General features: G+C 54.2%; 1 protein-coding gene across 1 annotated transcript; it reads left to right on the plus strand.

Annotated features, from left to right (window-relative positions):
* The first annotated feature begins 1054 nt into the window (after positions 1-1054).
* On the plus strand, positions 1055-10711 carry GSK3A (glycogen synthase kinase 3 alpha). Its single transcript, XM_045531578.1, has 11 exons — positions 1055-1504; positions 3230-3417; positions 4738-4821; positions 4993-5103; positions 6807-6937; positions 7031-7137; positions 8121-8218; positions 8295-8390; positions 8795-8981; positions 9337-9429; positions 10028-10711. Exons 1-11 carry the CDS (start codon positions 1222-1224, stop codon positions 10099-10101), a joined length of 1452 nt encoding a protein of 483 aa, XP_045387534.1. The 5' UTR covers positions 1055-1221; the 3' UTR covers positions 10102-10711.
* The last annotated feature ends 1701 nt before the right edge of the window (positions 10712-12412 follow it).

Below are 12412 nucleotides of genomic sequence, written 5' to 3' on the forward strand. Positions count from 1 at the left end.
CAGTTTGCTGATGCGAACCACATTGCTAGAAAGAGCTAGACTGTATCCGAAGACTAGTGTCCTGAGAAACCGCTGGGAATTTTATTTTCCAAGTCTTCTGCGGAGGGCAGGGAGGGGACTTTTTCTTTCCTGATATGTGGTCACCAGGCACTTGAAGGTGCTTGGCTCCATTTTCCAGCACTCGCTGATCGACCTCGGCTCTTCCTTAGGATCTGGGGGCGATAAAAGAGGCACTAAAATACTTTTAGTGCGGTCTTTAACCTTTCGCTCATACTCCCCGGACGATGCCGTGGACTACACTTCCCAACAAGCCTCCCACTCGCCTCACAAAGGGTCAGGATCCAATCTGGACTATTCCCCAGCATGCTTCGGGGTCATGGTCGATCCCGCCCCCTCAGTCAATGAGGAGGCTGCCTTGAACTCCATTTCCCAGAAGACACCAGGGCTCGCTGTAGCAACTGCACGGAAGCTTTGGCGTCGACTACATTTCCCGGCAGGTAGTGCGGCCTAGCATACTGAGGAGGCGGAGTGTGATACGTACTCCATTTCCTAGCCTATCTCCGGAACTGCAGTAGCCACTTGGGGCTTAGGGACCACCTGGGACTCCATTTCCCGGCGTGCTTTAGAAATCATTTTACACCTGCAATGCGGTGAGGGAGTGGCGGACGACTCCATTTCCCGGCTTGCCTCACGGTCCGAGATTTGCGGGTTCACGGGCGCCTACTCGATTTCCCAGAGTGCACCTGGCGCCAGTAGACTAAGTGAGCGACTGGTCTGTGTTTCCCATCGTGCCTCAGAACTGCACAGTTCAGGGCCGGAGTGGCTGCCATGGAGTGAGTGTGAGGCTGTTTTCCAAAGCGCTTCGGGCCCGCCCTTGCTACGGTCGGCTGACAGATTACCCAGTACTCTATTTCCCGACGTGCAGCGCGACCTGTCAGCTCCGCGGCGTACTCTGAGGCCTTTGCGGACTTGATTTCCCGGCGTGCCACGCGGCTCCCCGTGCGGACCGGGGGCGGTGACGGCGGTGCAGACGACAGTCGGACTGCATCTCCCGGCGTGCCCCGCGGCGGGCGCTGGGCCGAAGCCGGAGCCCGAGCGGCGCGGCCTGGAAGAGGCCGGAGCCCGGGGGAGGCGGCGGCAGAGGCGGCAGCGGCGGCAGCAGCGGCGGCGGGGACAGCCCGGGCAGCCCGAGCCCCGCTGCCTGGGCCTGTGCTCGGCGCCATGAGCGGCGGCGGGCCTTCAGGAGGCGGCCCTGGGGGCTCGGGCCGGGCGCGGACCAGCTCGTTCGCGGAGCCAGGCGGCGGAGGCGGAGGCGGCGGAGGCGGCCCCGGGGGTTCGGCCTCTGGCCCGGGCGGCACTGGCCTTGGGAAGCAGTCGGTCGGGGCCATGGGTGGGGGCGTGGGGCCCTCAAGCTCCGGGGGTGGCCCCAGCGGCAGCGGCGGAGGAGGCAGCGGCGGCCCTGGCGCGGGCACTAGCTTCCCGCCGCCCGGAGTGAAGCTGGGCCGTGAGTACTAGCAGTGCCCATGTCGGGAGGTGATTGGGGATTCCAGAGCTCTTAAAACGTTGATTAGGTTCTTTCATATGCCTAGATAGGAGCTCGAGGTCACTCTTTCTCAACACTGGGATCTGAGCTCTCTTCCTCCCAGAAAAAGGGGTTTGGGGGTTACTGTCTCTTGGAGTTTAGGGTCAGAATTACTAACACTCAAAGAAGCAGGGGTTACAAGTCTCTGTTCTTCCAATATCCAGGTCTTGGGTCCTTGAGTCTTAAAAACGGGGATCTGACGTTGCCATCCATTAGAGAACAGGATCAGAGGTCATAGAGGCTTGCAGATGGAGATCTAAGGTTATTGTCCCCTAAGAGAACAAGAATAAAATCACCCCCCTAAAAGGGAAATCTGCTTTTGCTCTCTTTCAGAGGATGGGGATTTGGAGTGAATATCACTTAGAAGCAGGAATTTGGGGTTACTGTGTCCCCAAAGAACAGGGTCAGGGCTTTCCAAACCTGGTACTCAGCTCGTATTCCCTTTTAAAACACAAGGCCTGGCATCATTACTCACCCAAAATGTATAGAGCTCTACCACCAATGGTCAGAATTAATAGTTGTTGCTTCTTAGAAATAAGGATAGATTGGGAAGTCAGCATACTCTTCAAACCAAGTCCATAGTCACTGTTCTAAAACACATGGCTTGGTGGGTTTTCTTTAATAAAAATGGAATGGAGGCAGAGTGGGTCAGTTTCCCACAGAATATGGATCTGAGATTATAGTTCTTTATAATGATCATTCCGGGTTAGGGTGTCATTGGCTCTGAAAAGAATAGTGATATAGGGTCATCTCTCTCCAAAAGAATGTGTCACTGGCCCCTCAAAATGGGTTTGGTTCAGTTCCCCAAAGAAAAGGGATCACTGTCCCCTAAGAATGGCACCAAGGTACCATTCAGAGAATGGGAGTTGGGAATTGTAGCTTTCCTTCAAAGGACTGAGACAGGAATAGCCCCTTGATAATAGAGATTGGGTTAACTATTTTCAGAATTTGGTTCCTGTCTATTAGACCATCCACATACAGGGAGGGGTCTGGTGTTCTGGACCACACAGATGAGGAGGTCAGGTCAGTGCCTTCTCTAACCCCAAAGTACCAAAAAGTGAGGGGCAGGGAATTAGTACACATACTAGAAGAGGAGATTTATTTCTGTCACCAAGAACCAGTGGTGAAGTTACCAGTTCCACCAGGGGAGGACTTAAGAGGTCAGTATTCTCCAGGCTGTGAGAAAGGTATAGTGCTTTTCTAAAGTAGGAGTATCTCACAGTTATCTCTTCCTTAAGAGGAAGAGTTTAGGCCAAGCTTTCCCCAAACAGGAGGGGCCAGAGGGCAGTAGGCCCAGAGTAGATGGATTCAACATCTCGGGGTTGTTGGTGTCTCCCAGTATCAAGAGGCACCAGTGATTTGCTGCATCCTGGAAGTGGAAATTAGGGGTTGCCAACCCTTGAACAGCAAAGAGGTGTAGGTGTCAATATCCTCCCATTTTGGAGGAGGCAGGATTTAGGGTTCCCTGAGGGAAGAGAGGAAAGATCATTGGGAGGGTTCCAGCAGCCACTTTACCTCAAAGAGGGGGTAGGGACAAAGAGGCCTCCAAACAGCTTTCTGCGGAGATTTCCCTTTCTCACAGCTCCGGGATGGGGTAATGGCCAGACAGGAAAGGACAGTGGATTATGTATCCCCTTTGTTCCCCAGGTGACAGTGGGAAGGTGACCACAGTGGTAGCCACCTTAGGCCAAGGCCCAGAGCGCTCCCAAGAGGTGGCCTACACAGACATCAAAGTGATTGGCAATGGCTCATTTGGGGTTGTGTACCAGGCACGGCTGGCAGAGACCAGGGAATTGGTCGCCATCAAGAAGGTTCTCCAGGACAAGAGGTTCAAGGTAGCTTGGGAGGAATGGGGACAAGGAGGTTTGGGGACTGGGCGTGACTGGTGGGAGAGCCCCAGCAAGAGAGCTAGAGTCTGGGGTTTCAGAAGGATCTGAGTGTGGGCCAGAGGAGAAAGGGGGTAAAGAAAGAAATGAGAGGAGGAGAAGAAATCTCTTCTTCTTTGTGTGGAAGGTGGGAAATGTGGATTCCAGGAGAGTCCAGAGCTGACGTTGATTGGGCATTTGTAAGTGTAAGTGCTTTATAGGCAGGTTCATGTTTAACTTACATAAAGATTCTCTGAGGGTAGGTACTGTTGTTATGCCCATTTTAAGTGTAAAGGGACAGAAAAACTCGGATGAGAGAATTGTCTGAGGTCACATAGCGTCAAGACTAGAATCTGGCCTGATTCCAGGCACTCTACTTTAACCTCGTGGTTACACTTCACCCAGAGGAAAAAGGAAACTGGCAGGGTTGATGCAGGTGGTTCTGAAGGTTGTGTTCTGCCCAGGTGTTTGGCCAGTGCAGGACGGGATGGAGGTGCCCTGTGAGCTAGTGGAGGCCCCGAGAACTAGAAGGAGATGGAGAAGATGGAAGTTGAGGAAAAATTGATGTTGGAAGGACTAGCATTTGGAGCCTAGGCTAGTCTGGATGTAGGAGGACTGAGCCTAGCTGTAAGGGAGCCAGGCCAGGGCCTGGGTCTCGGCAGGGAGAACACATGGGCAGGAGGAGCTCCAGGGTGTCAGAATTTGAGTTCCAGAAGTGAGAGGGACCTGGGCGCAGGTAGTTTCTGGGCCCCAGAGGGGAATAGAGTATGGGGCCTTCTGGGAAGAGGTGAGGCCTGGAGTCTGTGGCTCAGGAACCTGTCTATGGTCCAAGGACCCAGACGCTTTGAGGGGAAGCAGTAGAGAGTGATGGGGACCAGGGTGAACTGAATGGCCACTGCTTGTCTATTGTTGCTTGTGCCACGTAGGGCAGCAGGCCTCATGTGGCCACATCATCTGATTTTTCAAAAGAAGCTGGAAACTGGATTTTTATGTGAAGCTATTTGATTTTTAAATATCCGTAACAAATTGAAATTTTTAAGAAAAGTGGGCTAAAGAAAGCACACTTGTGGTCTGGGTTTAACCCAGAGGCCTTCAGCTTGTATGGGAAGGGAATGGGCTAGGGGGTGAGGATTGGGGGATGCTCCAGAAGGGCCTGGACCTGGGGCACAGGGAGTAGCTGCCTGGCTGTATGGACAGGAATAGGGGAGTAGCGCTGTGGTGAGGGGTGCTAGGGAGGGGAGGCAGACAGAGTTGGTTGTATTCTCAGGCAATTCTCCCTTTGCCTCCAAGAACCGAGAGCTGCAGATTATGCGTAAGCTGGACCACTGCAATATTGTGAGGCTGAGATATTTTTTCTACTCCAGTGGGGAGAAGGTGAGACCTTGGGGTGGTGGGGGGCGGTGGGGGTGCTCCACCTGGACTCCACCCATTTTCCCGCCCACCTTTCCCATGAGTGCCAGTCCTCCCACGGTTCCCTACACACCTTCCTTCCCCGCTTCCTCACTCTTCTCACAGTGCCTCATACCTTTTCTTTGCTCTCTGCAGAAAGACGAGCTTTACCTAAATCTGGTGCTGGAATATGTGCCCGAGACAGTATACCGGGTGGCCCGCCATTTCACCAAGGCCAAATTGACCATCCCCATCATCTATGTCAAGGTAGGCAGCCAACCAGGCAGGCTGCTGCAGCCCAGGCTCACAAAGCCAGGGACTCTGGAGCCTTCTGCTTTTTGTCAGTTCCTTTATCCTCCAAGTATACGTCGGTCTCTGGAAGCTCTGTGTTCCCTGCCCTTGCCCCCTGTGACCCCCAGTGATGGAGTTTGCCAAACACAGGGGAGGGCCAAGGTGAGGCCAGACTGAATCAGGGAGGCAGCCTGATCAGGGGACTGAGGAGGCTACGAGGTACCTGCTCAGGTCCCTACTGGGAGTGCAGTGGCACCAGGGGTGTCGGGGTTAGCTCAGGATAAGGGGGCACACGGTAAGGACCAAGAATGCAGAGGGGGAGCTGCTGAGGTTGGAGTCCAGGCCTTTGGTGCCTTGGTGAGGGGGTAGGTGGGAAGGAGTCAGGGCTGGAGAAGGTTAGTATCCACAGAGCCTGGAATGCATCTTCATCCATCGTCTGTGCAGGCTCATTCCCCATTGCCTGGCACCATGCCCTGAGTGTTACAGATCCTCAGAAAGTGTCTGAATGAATGAATGAAGTCCAGGGATGATGTGGAGAACAGAGGCTGGCGCAGCCTACTGCATTGGAAGGAAGTGGGTGGGTTTTGTTTGTTGGAGGCTGCTTTGGGCAGCTGTTTCTGCTGGCTTTAAGCGCCCCAAGCCTGGGCGAGCTGATGGGGGCTCTACCAGTGGTTATTGCTGTTGGACCTCACCTTGGAGGGCAGTTCTCTGGTTTGGTGAATCTATCCTGTGGCTACCTACATACTGGGCCACCCACTGGCGATTCCAGAGCCACCACTGACTGAGACCCAAGCCTTGCCCTTGATGAGCTCTGAGTTTGGAAGGGTAGACAAGCATTGTTACAGAAAACTATAAAACCAACTAGGTACTGTCATACTAGAGGGAGCACAGGCTATTCTGGAAATAGAGGAAGCCCCCAGCCTAGCGTGGTTTAGGAGTGAGAAGGATCAAGCCAGACTTCCAGGAGACCAGGCACAGGGCGAGGAAGTGACATCTCTGGCTGAAGAGAATGGGAACAAGGGAGGAGGGGGCCTGGGAAGTAGCCCTGTGTGTGGTGGAGAAATTGAGCCATTATTACAGGCCAGGTCCTAGGCTAGCCGGTGGGGGATGCAGCATTGCCCAGAACTCAAAGATGCTCTCAAGGCACTTCTGTTCTAGTCAGTGGGAGGAGAGCGGCAGGGGAATGGAGTTGGAGAGGGTGCCAGCTCGGGGGAGTTTTCCTTGTCAGGTTAAGGAGGCTGAGCCCCCTCCCAGAGCTAGAGGTTTTTGGTGAGGGGGAAGCTGAGTGCCTGACTCCTGCCTGCTTTATGAACGAGGCCTTCCGATGTATCTCTTATGCATCCGGCTTCTGCCGGGGCTGTGACTAAAGCAGTCTTTCTCAAAACGTGGTCCAAGGACCAGCACCATCATTGGACGGGTTGTTGTGAATGCCCCATTCTGAATTCACTGATCAGAAACTCTGGGAGTAGGGCCCAGCAGTCTCTGTTTTAACAAGTCTTCCAAATGAGTGTGGTGTACACTAAAGTTTGAGAACCAAGGGTTTCAAACAAGGGCTTCCCTGAAGCCGTAGGGCAGCAGGGAGAGTGGCCCAGAAGGGCTCTGCAGGCCGAGACGGTGGTACAGTGGTGTGTCATGTGGGAAGAGCTGGGCTGATGTCCTCTGTCCTGTGCCTGCCCCAGGTGTACATGTACCAGCTCTTTCGGAGCTTGGCCTACATCCACTCCCAGGGTGTGTGTCATCGTGACATCAAGCCCCAGAACCTGCTGGTGGACCCCGACACTGCTGTCCTCAAGCTCTGCGATTTTGGCAGGTGGGCCTGACCTTGGGGCGTGCTGGGTGGCTGAAGAGGCAGGGGCGACTCCGACCCTTGCCTTGTGTTTACCCCTCCCATCTCTTCCCACAGTGCAAAGCAGTTGGTCCGCGGGGAGCCCAACGTCTCCTACATCTGTTCTCGCTACTACCGGGCCCCGGAGCTCATCTTCGGAGCCACTGATTACACCTCGTCCATTGGTCAGAGTTAGGGAGGGTTGGGGTGGGGAATGACAGTCTTGGCAGGTTTTGAGTTCTTTCTGTGTGCTGTATGCCAGGCTTGGTGATAAAAGCTTAACATCTGTTCTTTTCCTCAGTCTGCACAAACTTGGGCAGTTGATGCTATTGTACGCTCGTTTTACAGAGGAGCAAGCTAAGGCTTAGCACTGTGAGGCCACCTTCCTCACTGCCGGGACCAGGCAGGGCTGGGATTTGAAAGCTGACCTGACTCCAGAGTCCATACCAGCTCTGGAACCTCCCAGGCAGCCTTCTGTTCTCAGCTGGGGGGAGGGGCTGGTGGTGACCCTGGGGGAACTGGGAGGCAAGGCTTTGCCACCATGAAGGTGCAGCCTGCTCCCAGGGCCTGTGTCTTTTCCTGTTGGAGGGGACGACAGTGCCACCTTCCAGGCATGAGGGGAAAGCTGAAATGAGGGAATGAATGTGAAAGTTTGATAGAGAACATTCATCAGCAGCGTGAGGGAATGTGTAGTCCTTAGGTATGAACTTGTGCTGTAGGGGTCAAGGTACAGACCAGGGAGGGGTGAGGCTGCCAGGCTGCAGCTCTTCCCATTGCAGGATGAGGCTGGGAAGTGAAAAAGGCAGTCCAGGATTTAAGGCTTTACTTTCCTGTGGCCCAAAGAACACAGGTGCCTGTTGGCAGGTTTGGGCCTAGTTTGGTTTGTCCTCCATGGCTAGAGGCAGAGGGAAGAACTCACTGGGGTCTCTTAGCAGAGAGAGGCCTTGAGGGCTGGAGAGTGCAGTGAAGTCAGGCAGGCCTGGAGGTTCAAGGTCAGGCTTGTGTTCTTAAGCTGTGTATGACCTTGGGCCAGGTGCTTCATCTCTGAGTTGAGAAAATGGAACTCTTGACACCTCTCAGGATGCCCATGAGGAATAGAAGCATTTGTGGGGTGCTGGGCTTGGTGGCCCTGCTCGCCTGTCCTTGACCCTCCCCCATTTCCCTCCAGATGTGTGGTCGGCTGGCTGTGTACTGGCCGAGCTCCTCCTTGGCCAGCCAATCTTCCCTGGGGACAGTGGGGTGGACCAGCTGGTGGAGATCATCAAGGTGAGGGCAGGGCCAGGGTAGGAAGGGGCAGGGCTGAAGGTAGGGGCCCTGTCTCAGACCCTCCCTCTCCCTACAGGTGCTGGGAACACCAACCCGGGAACAAATCCGAGAGATGAACCCCAACTACACGGAGTTCAAGTTTCCCCAGATTAAAGCCCATCCCTGGACAAAGGTGGGGCAAGGCCAGGGGCTCAGGCAGTATGGCTGAGGGGTGGGACCCCCTTGGAGGCCAACTGCCCTGATGACTTGGCTTCAGAATTATGGTTGGGAGGATTTAAACAGTTATCCAGGGATCAGAAACTTCTATCAGTATTCAGAGTTTATGGGATTTTAAAAGTTGAGGACCCACAAGTAAGTTCAAGATTCCCATTTTTTATGGTGGAGAAACTGGGCTGGCTGCTCACTTGGTACAAACTGACCCCTCCCTCAGTGGTTGTGCCTAAGTTTCCTCATTTGGAAGGTGGGTTATGGGAGGTAGGCAGCCACTCTTGCCATGGGGCACCGTGACAGTGAGGTGCATGAGCACACCAGTGCCCGTGGCCTCTCACCCTCATGACTCTGTGCACGTGTCCCCAGGTGTTCAAATCTCGAACGCCGCCAGAGGCCATCGCGCTCTGCTCTAGCCTGCTGGAGTACACACCGTCCTCGAGGCTCTCCCCACTAGAGGCCTGCGCCCACAGCTTCTTCGATGAACTGCGATGTCTCGGAACCCAGCTCCCCAACAATCGCCCGCTCCCGCCCCTCTTCAATTTCAGTCCTGGTGGTGAGGGCACAGCCTGGGATGTGGGGAGCGGAAGGGGCAGCCAAATATTGTGAAGAGCTTGGTGCTGAAGACAGGATGGGGATCTGGGGGGTGGGTACAAGGCAGGCCTGGGGCTTGGGGAAACAGTCCCCAGATTCAGGGACAACTGAACCTGCTTCAGTTGTGTTCAACTGTGATCTGCCTTGTGCTGGGCTCTTTCCGGTTTTTCATTTAAAGAGTTCTATGGCTAAAAGTGTCCACAGACAGCTGGCCTTGGCAATAGCTGGGTCCCCATTTGGTGCCCCATCATAACCCTAGCTGGGGCTCCAGATGCCCTGCCTCCACCCTGACTGGGCGTGTCAATTCCTGTCTCTAGAACTCTCCATCCAACCATCTCTCAATGCCATTCTCATCCCTCCTCACTTGAGGTCTCCATCGGGCACTACCACCCTCGCCCAGTCCTCACAAGGTAAGTTGGGGGCCATCTGCTGAGGGTTAAAGTGGCATTTCTCAGCCAGAGGAGCATGGAGATGTTCTCACAGTCGCTGAGTTTCCTGCAGATATTTTTAAATTGGTGACATTTGGATGGCAGAGAAAGCATATTTTACAACATGTGAATGGTCACTTCTATAGGGCATTATTGCCTACATTTGTATTTAAATGCTAACTGAAAAACTAAAGAAATATGTTTGGCCAACATTGAATTTGTTGCCCACATTTAAAAACCCCGGCTATTTGGTATAAAAAATCCAGATTTCATGTTTTTCTTGGGGGAGAAAATCAGATCACGCAGCAATGGCCTGCCTGTCCTCCCGACAGTAGGCAGCTAGGGCTGAGTCCGAGCTGCCCCCGCTATGCAAAGCCTGGCGCTCTGGTGTGTCAGTTATCGTCCTGGCCCTTTGGCATTTGTGTTTGCCAGCCTGGAACTAAAGTGACAGCTTTCAATTTTTAGTATGGTTTTAATGTAGTACCGTATATAGTATCTTACACTGAATTCCTACTCTTGGGGGCTGGGGGTTGTCTGAAAGGCAAAGGCTAACTGTCTACTCCTTCCTCCTTCCCTTCAGCTTTAACTGAGACTCAGTCCGGCTCAGACTGGCAGTCGCCCGATACCACACCAACTCTCACTAACTCGTCCTGAGGGCCCTGCCAGCCACCCTTCCACTTCCATCTGGGAGTCCCGTGTGGGGCGGGGAGGGGGCCATAGGCCATCAAGCTCCTGCCCTGGCTGGGCCCCTAGACTAGAGGGCAGAGTTAAATGAGTCCCTGTCTCCACCTCCAGTCCCTCCCTTGCCAGCCTACCCTGTGGTGGGCTTTTTAAGAGGATTTTAACTGGTTGTGGGGAGGGAAAAGAAGAAAGGAAGGACAGGGGGTTGGGGGAATGAGGACCTCCTACCCCCTTGGCCCCCTCTCCTCCCCCCAGGCCTCCACCTCCTCCAACCCCCCTCCCCTCCTGTGTCCCTTGTAAATAGAACCAGCCCAGCCCCCATCTCCTTTTCCCTTCCCTGGCCTCCGGGTGTAAATAGATTGTTATAATTTTTTTCTTAAAGAAAACGTGGATTCGCACTGTCCAACCTGCCCCCCCCCACAGCTGTATCTCCCCTCCTGTCCTCTGCCCCCAAGGTCTCCTCCCTCCTCATCCCACCCTGGAGGGCTGGAGGAGTGGGGAGAGCTCCTGATGTCTTAGTTTCCACAGTAAGGTTTGCCTGTGTACAGACCTCCGTTCAATAAATTATTGGCATGAAAACCTGCTTCCTGTCTGGCTGCCTCTTTCCACTGAGGTGAGGGGGGTGCCTCGGGGGCTGTTCTAGGACCAAAACGTGCTGCATCTCAGGCAGAGGAATGCCGGGAGGCCTGGGTCGCAGCCCTGGCTCAGGTGCCCCACCTCAGTGCTTTAGCTTTCTCCTCTGCATGTGTGGTGAGGTGCTTATCGCTGCAAGGGCCTGGGAGGAGCCCGCCGCATGACCCAGCATAAATCATCTGCTTCTGCTTAGGGAGGGAGGGAGGGAGGAATTAGCATCACAGTAACCAGTGACAGAGCTGGGGATCGGAGAGGTCTAGGCTACAGAGCTTAAGTGGCAGAATCAAGACTTGTGTCTCAGCCCAAGCTGCTGCTGCTTTGGGGTCTGGGAGGGGGACAGTGGATGAGGAGGGGTCACTTGGGCCAAAACTTAGCCTGTTTATAGTCTCTTCATTGGGTGGGCATGGCTGAGGGCAGAGCCCTAGAACACCCTAAGCCTTCATTTCTGAGTCTTCAACAGGGCACCCACCTGGTCCACCTCTTAGTGGAAACCCTGGGAAAGCTGGGGTAGAGAGCTGGGCTTCTCCTCGTACTTTTAAAGATGCTGGGGCCATGGGCAGAAGGAAATGGTATCTCCTTTCTGGTGCCAAGCAGTAAGCATGGCCAGGAGTCCCCAGAAGTGGAAGGGGTCTGGGGAGGAGCAACTGACATGTCCTCCACTGGTTTCCGCTTTTGAACAAAAAGGGAGAAGGGTTTCAAACATGTCCCAGAGAGAGTTAAGGGACTGTTTGTGTGGGGCCTGGGCTCTCCAATCTGCTTACACCAACTCCAGGGACATCTTTATACTCTCCAGGACAGACCCTGTCCCTCCCTTGCTTAACACCATCTGGAATTCACCTTGTCTGTACAATGAATACACAGAGCAAATAGACTGGCTGTTCTGGGAAAGGGGGAGACCTTCTGGAGACCCCTTCCTCCCAGCTGCTCACACACGAGGTCACTGAGGGTGTCCCTCACCCTCCCAGCCCCACAACCCCTGCCCAGGTCTGGCCTTGTCTTCTCCCTTCTGGACCATCTGCAGCCACCCACTCCCCCTACTCTGACCCCCAGGGAGATTTAACACCCAGTTATGAGGCCCTCCCTTCCCCTAGAACTACTCAGCCCAGCTTTCAAGGCCTTCCAAGGTCCAGGCCTTCCTCCTGGGCAACTCCCAGCCCCAGCTGCATTCTGCTTCACCTGCCTGCGCACCCTGGTTTGCAGAGGCCTGGGAGGAACCTGCCCCATTGACTTGTCATAAACCATGTGCTTAGGGAGGGAAGGATCGTTATCCTAGGTAAGCTTCAACAAAGCTGGGAATCCTTTCCTGCTCCCAAGACCTTTGATCTTTCAAGGTCCCCTCAAATCACAACTGTTCTGTGACACCGGCTGGCTTTTCTTTCAATCAGAATGAATCCTCTGATCCCCAGCCCCTGCACAGATTTCAGCTCTCAACCACTCAACCCTTTTGTACTGGTTACAAATGTGGGCTTAAGGGACCTCCTGGGTTCAACTCTCACAATGCCTCTGCCTAGTTGTGAGACCCTGGACAAGTCTCTGTCCTCAGTTTTTTCATCTATACAACAGAGATAATATTGAGATCTACGTCACGGGCCTGTCGGGATCATAGCACACACACAATGCTAAGTGCGGTGCCTGCCTCAGCTAGGCAGTC

Source organism: Lemur catta, chromosome 19 (assembly GCF_020740605.2).
Source record: "Lemur catta isolate mLemCat1 chromosome 19, mLemCat1.pri, whole genome shotgun sequence".
NCBI classification, from domain to species: domain Eukaryota; kingdom Metazoa; phylum Chordata; class Mammalia; order Primates; family Lemuridae; genus Lemur; species Lemur catta.